This window comes from Chiloscyllium plagiosum, unplaced genomic scaffold (genome assembly GCF_037043375.1).
Source record: "Chiloscyllium plagiosum isolate Xiang-an unplaced genomic scaffold, Cpla_swu_hap1 HiC_scaffold_31, whole genome shotgun sequence".
Classification (NCBI taxonomy): domain Eukaryota; kingdom Metazoa; phylum Chordata; class Chondrichthyes; order Orectolobiformes; family Hemiscylliidae; genus Chiloscyllium; species Chiloscyllium plagiosum.
In genome coordinates this window covers 41,476,334-41,489,714 of record NW_028270169.1, presented here as the reverse complement: position 1 = coordinate 41,489,714, position 13,381 = coordinate 41,476,334, and the positions used below count along the sequence as shown (strand labels likewise).

The 13,381-nt window shown below is 40.4% G+C and overlaps 1 protein-coding gene across 8 annotated transcripts in view; it reads right to left on the bottom strand.

Annotated features, from left to right (window-relative positions):
• elna (elastin a) overlaps positions 1 to 13,381 on the bottom strand; it is a 287,761-nt gene that overhangs the window by 215,085 nt on the left and 59,295 nt on the right. For all 8 annotated transcript variants that reach the window (XM_087977478.1, XM_087977474.1, XM_087977475.1 and 5 more), the window contains exons 4-5: positions 4,238 to 4,303; positions 1,332 to 1,403 (exon numbers count right to left, since the gene is read on the bottom strand). In XM_087977478.1, the coding sequence (XP_087833604.1) occupies positions 1,332 to 1,403; positions 4,238 to 4,303 (138 nt within the window). The remainder of the gene's footprint in view (positions 1 to 1,331; positions 1,404 to 4,237; positions 4,304 to 13,381) is intronic.

The following is a 13,381-nucleotide window of genomic DNA, read 5'->3' as shown; positions in this document are numbered from 1 at the left end:
TTAAGCTGTTTGGCGGAAAGTATAGAGGGGTTGTCAGAGGCGGGTTCTTTACGCAGAGAGTTGTGGGAGCATAGAATGCGTTGCCAACAGCTGTTGTGGAGGCGAGGTCATTAGGGATATTTAGGAAACTGCAGGACATGCATATGGTCACAGAAATTTGAGGGTTCGTACATTAGGTTTACCTTACATGAGGATTAATGGTCGGCACAACATCGTGGGCGGAAGGGCCTGTTCTGTGCTGTACTGTTCTATGTTTTATGTTCTAACTTGGTTAAGATAACTGCACAGAGGCCAGTACCCCATCACCAAGTCACCCTTTACTTAATTGTGCGCAGTACATTGGCTGTTGCCAACCAACTCAGAGTTAGTCGCCTGAACTGAGGAGATTCAGGCCTTTCTGATTGACCCAGGTTAACAACCCCAATCAAGAGCCTCACAGTCAACAAAGGTCTACCTGGTTCCAATCACTACATTAGTAAACATTTATCTCACCAGGTAGCTTGGCTAGTCATTTAGTCCAAATGACTTGATATTTTTAGAAATGCTGTTTTCACCCACTACTAGAAAACAAGTTTATGAACCTGAGAAAAAAGTCACATATCACAGAACTGAAAAATAAAAATCCATTTACTTCTACTTCAGAAGCCAAGTTTCCAAAGAACAGTAGTATAGTATACACCTTCACTACAATTCACCATACAACTCTTTTTCATCCTTTTCAGTTTGGAGTGTCAGCATGAATTTAGGAAACATTTAAGAGGAAGAATGTCTCTATGTCATTTTGACAAATACATGGAGGAATTAACAAATCAAACATGAAAAATCATTTTATAAATACATATCACAAAAACTGCAGTTTGAAAAGCTCCCTGCATGTAATGCAGGATTACTTAGCAGTTATTATGTAATGTTGAGTATAACTGGTATCTTACTTTATGATACAAGATAGCTTTATATCCCACCTCAATTTTGCATCACCTTTATACCATTTATACTCATGATTGTTTCATTTTGCCAACTTCTTAAAGCTTTTGTTACTTGTCCTGTTAAAAATCAATGTAACGAACCATAAGTGCAGTGACAGGTTAGTGTTAGAAAACTGCTCATTCAACATTTAATTTTTGACTCAAAGAAAACTAATTTTATCTCCTTCCAAAGATACATTTGAAGAAGTTAACCCAAGAGGTGTCAGTGCAATTTCAGTGCTCACAATAAAAATGAGAGGTAAAATAATGGGTTTGGGAGACCATCCAACCTATAAGATTACCAGTACAAAAATCATCGGTTGCAATTACTATACACACGCATACCAAGACAATATTGACTCATACCTGGATATAACCCTGGCACAACTGCACCTGGAACTCCAGCACCTGGAATTCCAGCACCTGGAACTCCAGCACCTGGAAAATATAAAATACATAAAAGGTGAAAAATGATGTTTTCCTGAATTTTGAATACTCTTCAAATGTGTTGTGCTTCCCAAATAAATGTCCATCGTTCCTGGAATTCCTCTTCCACAATACCAAAAGACTCTTTTCAAGTCATACATTTATTGGTAGTGTGGTAGTGACAAAAGAAAGTTATCCCTCTGTTGTTCTTTATCATTCTGTGGCGCATTTGACTCGGTTGACCACACTATCTTCCTTCAAAGCCTCGCCACCTTGTTCAGCTGGAGAACACTTCATTATCCTGATTCCGTTCTTACCGATGAATCACCTATAATGGCTTCCCTTTCCACCTCTTCACACTAATCTTTGATTTCCCTGAAAGACCTATCCTTATTCCTCTCCTATTTGTCATCCCCATGATGCTGCCTTGGCAACATAATCCAAAAACTGAGTCATTAGTCTGAGTTTGCACATGTATGCTGACAGTGCTCAGAACTCTTATCACCATCTCTATCAATTGCACTGCCACTTCAAAATTGTCACAAGGCATCCAATATTGGATGGACAGAAATGTCCTCCTACCACAATTGTCAGCCTGAAGCCACCAACTTCATCCCTGCTACATAACAACTATTTGAAGCTGAACTATTTGAAGTTCAAAGTTAAAAGCTACATTTAAGCTCACGCTGAGCTTCCTAGCATACCTCTCACACAAACTAGAATCTAATTCTGTCTCCTCCTTAGCTCTTGTGTTGCTGAACCACTTATTCATGTATTCACTATTCTGAGTCTTGTCTATTTAACACTCTTCTAGCTCGTCTCCCTCAGATCACAATACATAGAATTTATGTAATCACAATTTCTTATGCCTACATTCTAACTTGTGCCAAGTCCTTTCATCCATCACTGCCCTTTTCACAAATCTAAGCTCACTCCTGGTTAAGCAATGCCTCAATTTTAAAGTCCCTATTCTTCTTTTCAAATGCCTCCATGGCTTTGCAATCTAACTCTGTAATCTTCTTTAGTTATAAAACTCTGAAATATTTGAGTTTCTCAAATTATGTACTCTTGAACATCTTCAGTTTAATGTGCCCCTGCCTTTGGTTAAGGTGCTGAGTTCTGGAATGACTTTGATAAGCCACCTTACACTTTTCCTTACCTTCTTCCTGTGAAAGGGTTAGGGTTACGCTTAAAACCTATCCCTTTCACCAAACATTTAGTCATCTTTCCTACCAATCCCTTTTATGATTTGGGATAAAGATCTAATGAAGCACTTCACTAAGTCAAAGGTGCTATATGAATATAGTAGGATGTTGCTCCTGTTGTTTGCAACTAGTCTGTCACCTGGAGCTAAAATAGAAATGTATTTTCTCCTGTCAGTATGGCATTGCAATGCTTAATTGCAAATCCTTATGAACGGCAACTGAGAAGAAACAGGGAAGAAGTAAAACAGTCTAGCCTTTGTTCGACCTATTGCTAGAATATGATTGGCATTGAAAGATATTGCTATGCAAACAGGCTAATCGTTTCTAGATTAGACTTCAGTACCAGCAAAATATATCTTAATTTCATCTTCATTGAATAAGAATTGTGCTGGATCCATTTTTGTTTGTCATTTAGATAAATGATTTACATGAGAATATAGAAACATGGTAAGTAAGTGTTTGCAATGACACTAAGATTGGTGCTATAGTAAAGAAGATTATCTAAGGTTACAAAGAGATTTTGATCAATTGGGTCAATGGGCTGAAGAATGGAGTTTAGTTTGGAGAAATGCAAGGCATTGCATTTTGGTAAAACAAACAAAGACAAGACCTGTAGAATTAAAAGTAGGGCATTGGACAGTGTTGAAGAACAGAGAGACCTAGGGGTTCTGGGACATAATTACTTGAAATCTGCATCACAAAAAGAAAGGGTGGTGAAGAAGGCATTTAGTATGCTTGCCTTCATTGTTTAGATCTTTTGAGTATAGGAGTTTGGGATGTTATAGAACATAGAACAGTATAGCACATTACAGGCCCTGTGGCCCTCAATGTTGTGCCAGCCTTTCATCCTACTCTAAAATCAGACTAACCCACTTACCCTTCATTGTACTAACTTCCATGTGCCTATCCAAGAGTCCCGTAAATGTCCCTAATGTATGTTGAGATTGTGCAGAGTGTTGGTGAGGCCTCTTCTGGAGTAGTGTGCAGTTCTGGTCTCCCTGTTTTCGAAAGGATGTTATTAAGCTGGAGAGGTTTCAGAAAGGATTTACGAGGATAGTGCCAGGAATGGAGAATTTGAGTTACAAGCAGAGGCTGGATAGGCTGGAACTTTTTCACTGGAGCGTAGGAAGTTGAGAGGTAACCTTATAGAGGTTTATAAAATTATGAGGGGATATCGATAAGGTGAATGGATGGTGTCTTTTCTCTAGGATGGGGGATTTCAAGACGAGGGGACATTTTTTTAAGGTGAAAGGAGAAAGATCCAAAGAAGACATGACAGGCTTTTTTTTTCTACCGAGTGTGGTTCCTGTGTGGAATGAACTTCCAGAAGAAGTGGTGGATGGGGCTATAGTTACAATGTTTAAAAGATATTTAGATAAGAACATTAATGAGAAATGTTTGGAGGGATATGGGCCAAGCGCAGGTGGGTGGGACTAATTTAGTTTGGAGTTATGGTTTGCCTGGACTGTTTGGACTGAAGGGTCTGTTTCCATGATGTAACACTCTATGATCCATAACAAACTCGATAGAAAATGTGGAATGTAAAGCAGAACAGACTTCTATTCTGAGAAGTCTGTCAAAGTTCAAAGAAGAAAAATGAGAAGAAAACAAAAGTCTCCCTGTAAAGCAGAGGACTCTTACCTAAAATTCCAGCTCCAGGTCCAGCCTTGTAAGGGTATGCTGCCCCTGGAATGGAACCAGGTAATCCTGGAATAAAAAAAAATTAGTTTAGTACCAAGTACTTTTTACATAACTAAAATAGAATTGCTTGTATATTAAGCCTTGAATTGCCAACCCAAGATAAATTGCATCCATTGGACACAACGGCTTTTTTATCTTCTGCATGTTGGAGTACTTGCAAATCGAACTGGCAGTAGTTTTCTTTCTTTCTTTCTCACCACCTGTGTTAAAGTGGAGCTGCATATACCACCTGAGGAGGCACTAGGTCTGATGATAAAAACACCCTGGGCAAACATATGGGTTTTAAGGCCTTAAGTGAGTAGTTGAAGGTGTGTTCACCTGTTGGTGGAGAGGTTAAAACTGGGAATGTACAAGAAGCATGAATTGAGGATTACTGAGATGTGGAAGACTTAAAGGGCTGGAAGAGATTACAGAGATAGGGAGGGATGGGAAAGATTAAACAAATTTTTTAATTGTGTAATATCATAATCAGGATCCAATGTGGTTTTAGTAAGAGGGAAGATTTGATGACTTGATGCAAGTTAGAATGTAGGCAACTGAGTTTTAGATAATCACAAGTTTGAGTCGGGAATAAAAGGGGTTAGTGAGGATTTTTGCAGCACCTCAGCTGTCGCAGAAGAGTCGGTTAGCTTGGTAAGAATATAGTGCTTAATGCTACCAATAAAGCAGCTTCAGGACCTATAGTGGTCAAAGCAATGTCGAATACAATATGGTTATAAAGAATCTGGTTCTGTTTCAGATAGCAGCCAAACAGAACATTTTAACAGTTTCACCTCCAAATGTTTTATTTTCCAGAATAAGCATTTGAAGTTTTTGTAGCTTTTCCTCTGAGTCCTCAAATACCATGATGGGTATTTCTTAATAACATGGCCAGAATTGCATGGCAGTTTGGGTGGGACCAAACTAGGACTCTAGATGCAATATCACTTCCTGAGGTTGAAGTTGATTTCCTCTGGCTATGTAAGTTTGTATTTATTGTTTCTTCTGTTCTCACATTCTGGTGATTTCAGTGATCTTTCCAATAATTTTCCAAAATTCTTTTGCAAGGCAATTAGGGATTGGCAATAAATGCTGACTTTGCTGGTAACATCCTGATCCTGAGACTAATTTAAAACTGTATTCTTTAAATCTATTAGTTTATGGTGCTAATGTTTATTTCCCATTCCCATTTTTAAGCTATATACTTAATTCAGTATCTGTTTCCAATGCTGACTATTGCATGGATGAAGTAACAACCTTGAAATTATTACTTTTAAGGTTCTTCTTTTAATTTTGATCCTTTATTCCTGATACCCTGTCAGCAAAAATATCATTCTTATTTTAACTTATATTGTTAGTTTCTTCATGGATCAAGATAGCTGTATCATCTCCCTGAATCTCCAAGTTCTTTTCTAGCAACAAGATGCACTTAACTCAGGCATCAGGCAAATAACACAACCTTTGAAACTCCTGGTTGTGACTGTACAGAACAGTATCCAGACTCCTGAGCATACTACCTATTACCACAATACTTTCATTACCTGCCTGACGACCATTTGAATAATGTCATGAAACATGGTACTATGGTCAGATTGTCAATAGTTCTTGTTCTCATTTGCATAAATATCAAATAACTTGTATCTCTTTATTAAAGTCTTTGAGCAAAAAAAAATCTGTTCAGCAGTGAGCCAGTGATTCACCTTAAAAGTTACTAGGAGTCAATGTTAGTCAAACTTTAACTTTTCCTTGGTATCCACTAAGCTCAAGCAAATTAAATCTCTCTGAATTCTCTGACTTGAAATGGATTCTTTGAAGATTTCCAGATGAAGGGCAAACTCACTGAATCAGATACCACAGGGATTCTGCACAGTCCCAATGCACAACTCCAGTCTACATTGCTCCGATTAGTACCTGTCTATCAGAATACTTGGGCAAATGTAGCAGCAATATTCACCTGGAAAGTCGAGCCACCAGGTATAATTATGATTAGATTAGATTAGATTCCCTTCAGGATGGAAACGGGCCATTTGGCCCAACAAGTCCACACCACCCCCACCTAAACCCATTCCCCTACATTTACCCCTGACTTACACATCTAACACTATGGGCAATTTAGCATGACCAATTCACCTGACCCGCATATCTTTGGATTGTGGAGGGAAACCAGAGCACCTGAAGGAAACCCACACAGACACAGGGAGAATGTGCAAACTCCACACAGATAGTTGTCCGAAGCGGGAATCCAACCCAGGTCCCTGGCGCTGTGAGGCAGCGGTGTTAATCACTAAGCCACAGTGCCGCCCCCAATTATGGTTGAAAAACCTGCAAACGACTGCAAATATTAATTGCAGTTTATTACATTGACCCTGTAGTGATTTAGCTTTGTACTCCATCTACCCAACTTAACTCCCGGTAACTGAATGCAGACTGCCAAAATATAAATTTTGAAAATTATCCTGTATAATACCGCAATGAAGTTAAAATTATTTGACCAATGTAAATCATATGTTCCCCAACCCATCACAAGTGCAGCACATTGGAATTTAGAAGATAAAAATCACACAACACCAGGTTATAGTCCAACAGGTTTATTTGGAAGCACTACCTTTTGGAGCACTGCTCCTTCATCAGATAGTTCTGGAGTATAAGATCATAAGACACAGACTTTATAGCAAACGTTTACAATGTGATGTAACTGACATTATATATTGAAAAAGACCTGGATTGTTTGTCAAGTCTCTCATCTTTTAGAATGAACATGTTGGTTTCAGTTCTTTCATATGTAAATCATATAACATTTAAAAGTTACATTCTCAAGTAAACTTTGACAATTGATGTCATGTCAGCCCAGATAATGCATTTAAGATGTGAGCTTTCCTGTGTTAGACTGTCTGTGCCAAATTATTCTTTTCACTTCTTTTCGTACTGTAGGCTAAGATCTCTACCGTCTTGATCACTGATCATAGTCCAAAATCATCTATGGAAAATATCGAAATTTCATTTCAATATTCTTGTTTACATAAAAAGGACACACAGCCAACGTTGATGCAGTTGTAAATTCATTTTTTCTGGGAGACTATGTCACACCTAATGAGGTGCCATTAGAAGCTTCAAAGGAAGAAACTGAATGACAAATTGTGATCTCCGGGGGTATCTCAGACTGTGATATGATAATAAAACAAAAAACAGCTGTTCAATTACCAATGTCAATGCTACCAGTAATATCCACTGCAACAGCCATAAAGTTTACTATCCTTTATGGATAGACTGATCCATACATTTTTTTAAAGATTTATCTTTTTGGACTCCCTTCTTATTTCTAATCTGTGTGAATATGTGTTATGTTCCTATTTCTCCACATACTGAGTAACAATAAACTCACTTGTTTTGTTAATTAAGAAAGCCTAGTTATATCGGACATCTTTTGAAGCATAAGTTCATTTGAGTCTGGAAGAAAGTTGTCCACAAATGAAAGGATCATTTTAAAATTAATCTGGCACCAAATGATGGGGCAGATAAATATTTAATGGAAGCCAGTCCATTACCCCAGAACTTAACTGTTTGAGGAAACCCATGTAGAACTGCAACAAATTAGGAATCACCCCAGGGACTGGTTCTCACAAACTGGGGGCTCTTGGCCAAGATTTGAACTGATGAATGAAACAAAAGAATTAGAATGGAGAAACTGTCACTGTAAGACTTTTTTTATATATTGTATAAAAATATAAAATATGATTTATAAAAATGTTTGCATTCAATGCCAGCCTGTTCTTAGGGAGCTTTAAAAAGTTCTGATCCTCGAACAGTTAAAGTACCTGGGGTTAGAAAATTGGCTGAAAGCCAGGAAATCCTTTTTTTTTTCATTTGTTCAGAGAATGTGGGTGTAAGTGGATGGGTAAGCAATTACTGTTGAGTCTCTTATGACGGCCATTGTTCAGAGTCAACTACATTACTGCAAGTCCAGAGACACAAGTAGGGGAGACCAGGTAAAGAAGATAAATTTCCCTCTGGAAAAGACTTATATGAACCAGCTGGCATTTTTACAAAAAGTGAGCAATTAGACTAGTTAGGGTCCAAATTTTAATTGAAGTGTCTCTCTCTCTCACACACACACACACACACACACACACACACACACACACACACACACACACACACACACACACACACACACACACACACACACACACACACACGTTTAAAGAGCTACCATCACCCTTATATGGTTAGGGACGAGAGTCTGCAAGTCTGTGTTCCCAAGATAAAGGATAACGAAAGACCAGAATACCAGTTGACAGTCCTTCAATGGGGATCCAGGACACATGACTGGGATAACTCTCAATCAAAATCTTGAAATTAGAGGTTGTGCTTGTACATTCTGATTAATCATAATGTTACATGTGATAGAGTCACAAAGTTCTATAGCATGGAAACTTTGGCTCAACTTGCCCATGCCACCCAGTTTTCACAACTAAACTAGTCCCATTTGCTTGTGCTGGTCTATATTCTTCCATACCTATCCCATCCCTCAAATGTTTCTTAAATGACAAAATTGTCCTTGTTTCCACCACTACCTCTGGCAGCCCATTCCAGACATTCATCAACCTGTGTGAGAAAGAATTGCCCCTTTGGACCCTTTTGTATCTCTCTGCTCTCACCTTAAACCTCTGTCCTCTAGTTTTAGATTCCTCTGTTCACTTTTAGTTAGGTATAATTAGAAAGTTAGGGATTTTGACTTCATTGTAATACAACTAGGAAAATACGTTTATCTTTTATTGTCTTTATTTTATTATCTTCAAGGAACATATGTTTAACTTTGAATAAGTTTATCCTGCTTAGCTATAGTAAAGCTGTACTTTGGCTAAGGTCAACTAGGTAAAAACAAGGACTGCAGATGCTGGAAACCAGAGTCTAGATTAGAGTGGTGCTGGAAAAGCACAGCAGGTCAGGCAGCATCCGAGGAGCAGTAAAATCAACATTTCAGGCAAAAGCCCTTCATCAGGAATAGTGGCAGGGTGCCTGCAGAGTGGAGAGATAAATGAGAGGGGGTAGGGATGGGGAGAAAGTAGCATAGAGTATAATAAATCATTGGGGGGGTGGGGATGGAGGTGATAAGTCAGAGAGGAGGGTGGAGTGGATAGGTGGAAAGGAAGATAGGCAGGTAGGACAGGTCATGAGGACGGTGCTGAACTCGAAGATTGGAGCTGGGGTGAGATGGGGGAAGGGGAAATAAGGAAACTGGTGAAATCCACATTGATGCCATGTGGTTGAAGTGTTCTGAGGCGGAAGATGAGGCTTTTCCCTCGAGGTGTCGTGTGGTGAGGAAGCGGCGGTGGAGGAGGCCCAGGACCTTCATGTCCTCGGCAGAGTGGGAGGGGGGAGTTGAAATGTTGGGCCACAGGGCGGTGGGGTTGATTGGTGCGGGTGTCCTGGAGATGTTCCCTAAAGCACTCTGATAGGAGACGTCCATTGGGAGCAATGGATATAATAAATGATATTGGTGGATGTGCAGATAAAACTTTGATGGATGTGAAGGCTCCTTTGGGGCCTTGGAGGAGGTATGGGCGCAGGTTTTGCAATTCCTGTGGTGGCAGGGGAAGGTGCCAGGAAGGGAGGATGGGTTGTTGGGGGGTGTGGACCATGGAGGGAATGGTCTTTGTGGAAAGAGGAAATGGGTGGGGAGGGAAATATATCCCTGGTGGTGGGGTCCGTTTGGAGGTAGCGGAAATGTCGTTGGATGATGTGCTTTATGTGAAGGTTGGTAGGGTGGAAGGTGAGCACCAGGGGGGTTCTGTCCTTGTTACGGTTGGAGGGGTGGGGTTTGAGGGCGGAGGGGCAGGATGTGGACGAGATGCATTGAAGGGCATCTTTAACCATGTGGGAAGGGAAATTTCGGTCTCTAAAGAAGGAGGCTATCTGGTGTGTTCTGTGGTGGAACTGCTCCTCCTGAGAGCAGATACGGTGGAGGTGGAGGAATTGGGAATACAAGCTGGCATTTTTGGAGGTAGAGTAGGAAGAGGTGTCATCCAGGTAGCTGTGGGAGTCGTTGGGCTTGTAAAAAAATGTCTGTCAAGTCGGTCGTCATTAATGGAGATGGAGAGGTCCAGGAAGGGGAGGGAGGTGTCAGAGATGGTCCAGGTGAATTTAAGGTCAAGGTGGAATGTGTTGGTGAAGTTGATGAATCGCTCAACCTCCTTGCGGGAGCACGAGTTGGCACCAATGCAGTCATCAATGTAGCGGAGGAAGAGGTGGGGAGTGGTGCCGGTGTAACTACGGAAGATGGACTGTTCTACATAGCCAACAAAGAGACAGGCATAGCAGGGGCCCATTCAGGTGCCCATGGCTACCCCTTTGGTCTGGAGGAAGTGGGAGGATTTGAAGGAGAAATTGTTAAGGCTGAGGACCAGTTCAGCCAAACAAATGAGTGTGTCGGTGGAAGGGTACTGTTGAGGACGTCTCCCGCACCTTCCACTCTGACCTATCACCTTCATCCCCACCCCCATTCACCTATAGTACTCTATGCTACTTTCTCCCCACCCCCATCCCCCTCTAATTTATCTCTCCACTCTGAAGGCACCCTGCCTCTATTCCTGATGAAGGGCTTTTGCCCAAAACGTTGATTTTCCTGCTCCACGGATGCTGCCTGACCTGCTGTGCTTTTCCAGCACCACTCTAATCTAGACTCTGTACTTTGGTTAAGGCTGTTTGGACTCTGAACAGCCAGGTTGAAACATAAGTTAATAACTAGAACATGTGACAAGGACCAAGACTCATCCTAGGTAGGTTGTCCACCTGAATTGGGATATGTAACTTTATTTTCTGTGGAAAAACCATGATTGTTTGTAACTTAGTGAAGAGACTTTGAGCTGCTCCCTGCATACATGTGTAATGAACTACTTATATTTTGCACTTGGACCACTAACAGTTGGGTCTATTATTTAATACTGTTTACTTGATTCTTCGACGAAGCAGATAAAGTAGTATTACAGAGATTAAAATTGAAGCAGTGGAAATTGAAGTTTCAAGAAAAAAAGAGAATGAAAAGATAGAGAAGAAAGGGAAAGACAGGCAGAGAGAACGGTGAGGGACAAAAGAGAGGAGAGTGAGAGAGAAATGAGAGAGAGCAAAGATCAAGGACATAAGTCAGAAAATTTCAGAAATAACAACAGGAAAAAAGTATTTGGACTAAACAGCTAGATCTGAGGGGCACAAATCCTGTTATGTCTCCAGAAGAGACATTGTTGCAGACTTAAGGGCAGAACAATTTAATTCCTTAGTTCGATAAGGCAGAGGTAGAAGCCTTCTTTATCTCTTTCAAGTGACCAGTCCAAGAATGATCCTTATGACTGCAGAATAGATTTCAGTGAAAGCTTACAAAATTTACTGAGGCAAGTGCCACTGATTACAGGAATCAAAAAAAGCTATCGTAAGTACGTAGCAGTTAGCGCCGGACGTATATATCAGAAAAACTGCACCTGCTGAAAATGGCCTGACCAGATCTACTGGAATTTGAAAAGCTAAAGCAGCTTGCTTTTGACCAGTGGGAACAAGCACTTAAAGCAGAAGCCACTTACAAAACTTTAGATTAAATAATTCTCCTTGAGGAGTATAGAACACTCCATTCCCATCCCAATAACAATACACATAGAGAGACAGAGAGTAATTTGGTTTAGGTAAGCTGTCATACTAGCTAATGATTATGAGCTGATCCATAAACCCCTGTTCCAGAAGAAACCCTCCCCCAGTCAACCCTAATCATTTTGAAAGTACATAGGTTGAGAGATTGATGTGAAACTGAGCAACCATGAGAGAGGGGGTAAATACTGGGAGTCCTACTCAAGACAGGAGGGATCATGCTAAGATGAAAAGTGAGGCCAAGTGTATTTTAATCGCCAAAGGGTGGGAAAGTCTAGGCCACCTTTGGAGGCAACAGAATAAAATAAGTGCATTTATCCAGGCACATACATCCTGTGCAAAGAATTGGAATCAGACTGAAAGCATAGAAGACCAAGGCATCTCTGACTGTAGCTTTGAATGAAAGTGCAGACTAGGTTAAACAAATACCTGAGATTTACTGGGATTCGGGATCTAAAGGAACAGTAGTCACATTTTCCTACGGGAAATGGGGGAGCCTGTAGTGATTCTGAGTAATAGTGGGGCCAGCCAAACTCTGTTGCTGGGAAAAAGCATAACCTTACCATTAGAGAGTATAACAAGTACCAAGGTGCTGGAAATAGGATTAAAGGAGAAAACATTCCTGCCCTCCTTTTCGGAGTGCATCTACTGTGCAAACTTGTGTTAGGAGAAGGAAAATCATCCCAGTTTGCATGTCTATAGACTCATCAATAACCTAGCAGGATCAAAACGTAATAGCATCTCTATTGGTTGCCAAGAAGCTTGTTGAGATTAAGGAGACCAAAAGACAGCAAGTGAAAGTGACTGGCATTTTCCATGCTTGTGTGGTTACATAGTTTATGAACAGACAAGCTCAGCAACTACAAATTGAGTGGCAGTGACAACAGAAAACCATCCAGTTTAATCATCTGAAAACCTTTCTTTCCAGGAGATTGGAAAACTCCAAAGAAATAATAAACAGAACTTCCTTGGTAGCTGACCGACTGTTAAAAGTGCTAACTCAGACAGCACACACTGAAGCTGAAGCAGAACAGTTCTTGAATGCTACTACATTACAAATGAGGTGAGATGCTTATGAGTAAATGGAGGCCTCCAGTCACAGACCTTTAAATGAGGTGTGCACAATAATACAGCATGTAAGATGCTGACGGGGTACCAGATAGGAATAATGCAGCTAGCTCAAAGTTCCAATGTTTGAGTATGTCAGTGTATGTGAAAACCAAACTCACATCAGCCAGCATTTTTATTGGCCACAGCTCACAAAGATGCAGTAAAGTTTTGCAGCATCTGTCACTGCCACCAGTTTGTAGGAAAGACCCATGATCTGCAACAAAACCTGCACTTCTGATTCCTGTACAGGCCTTTGTAGAACCATTCAAAAATTATTATTGGACTGCGTGGAATCACTGCTCAAACCAAAAGCAGGTTACCAGTAAGTATAGTCTTTCCATAATGTACCAACACATTTCC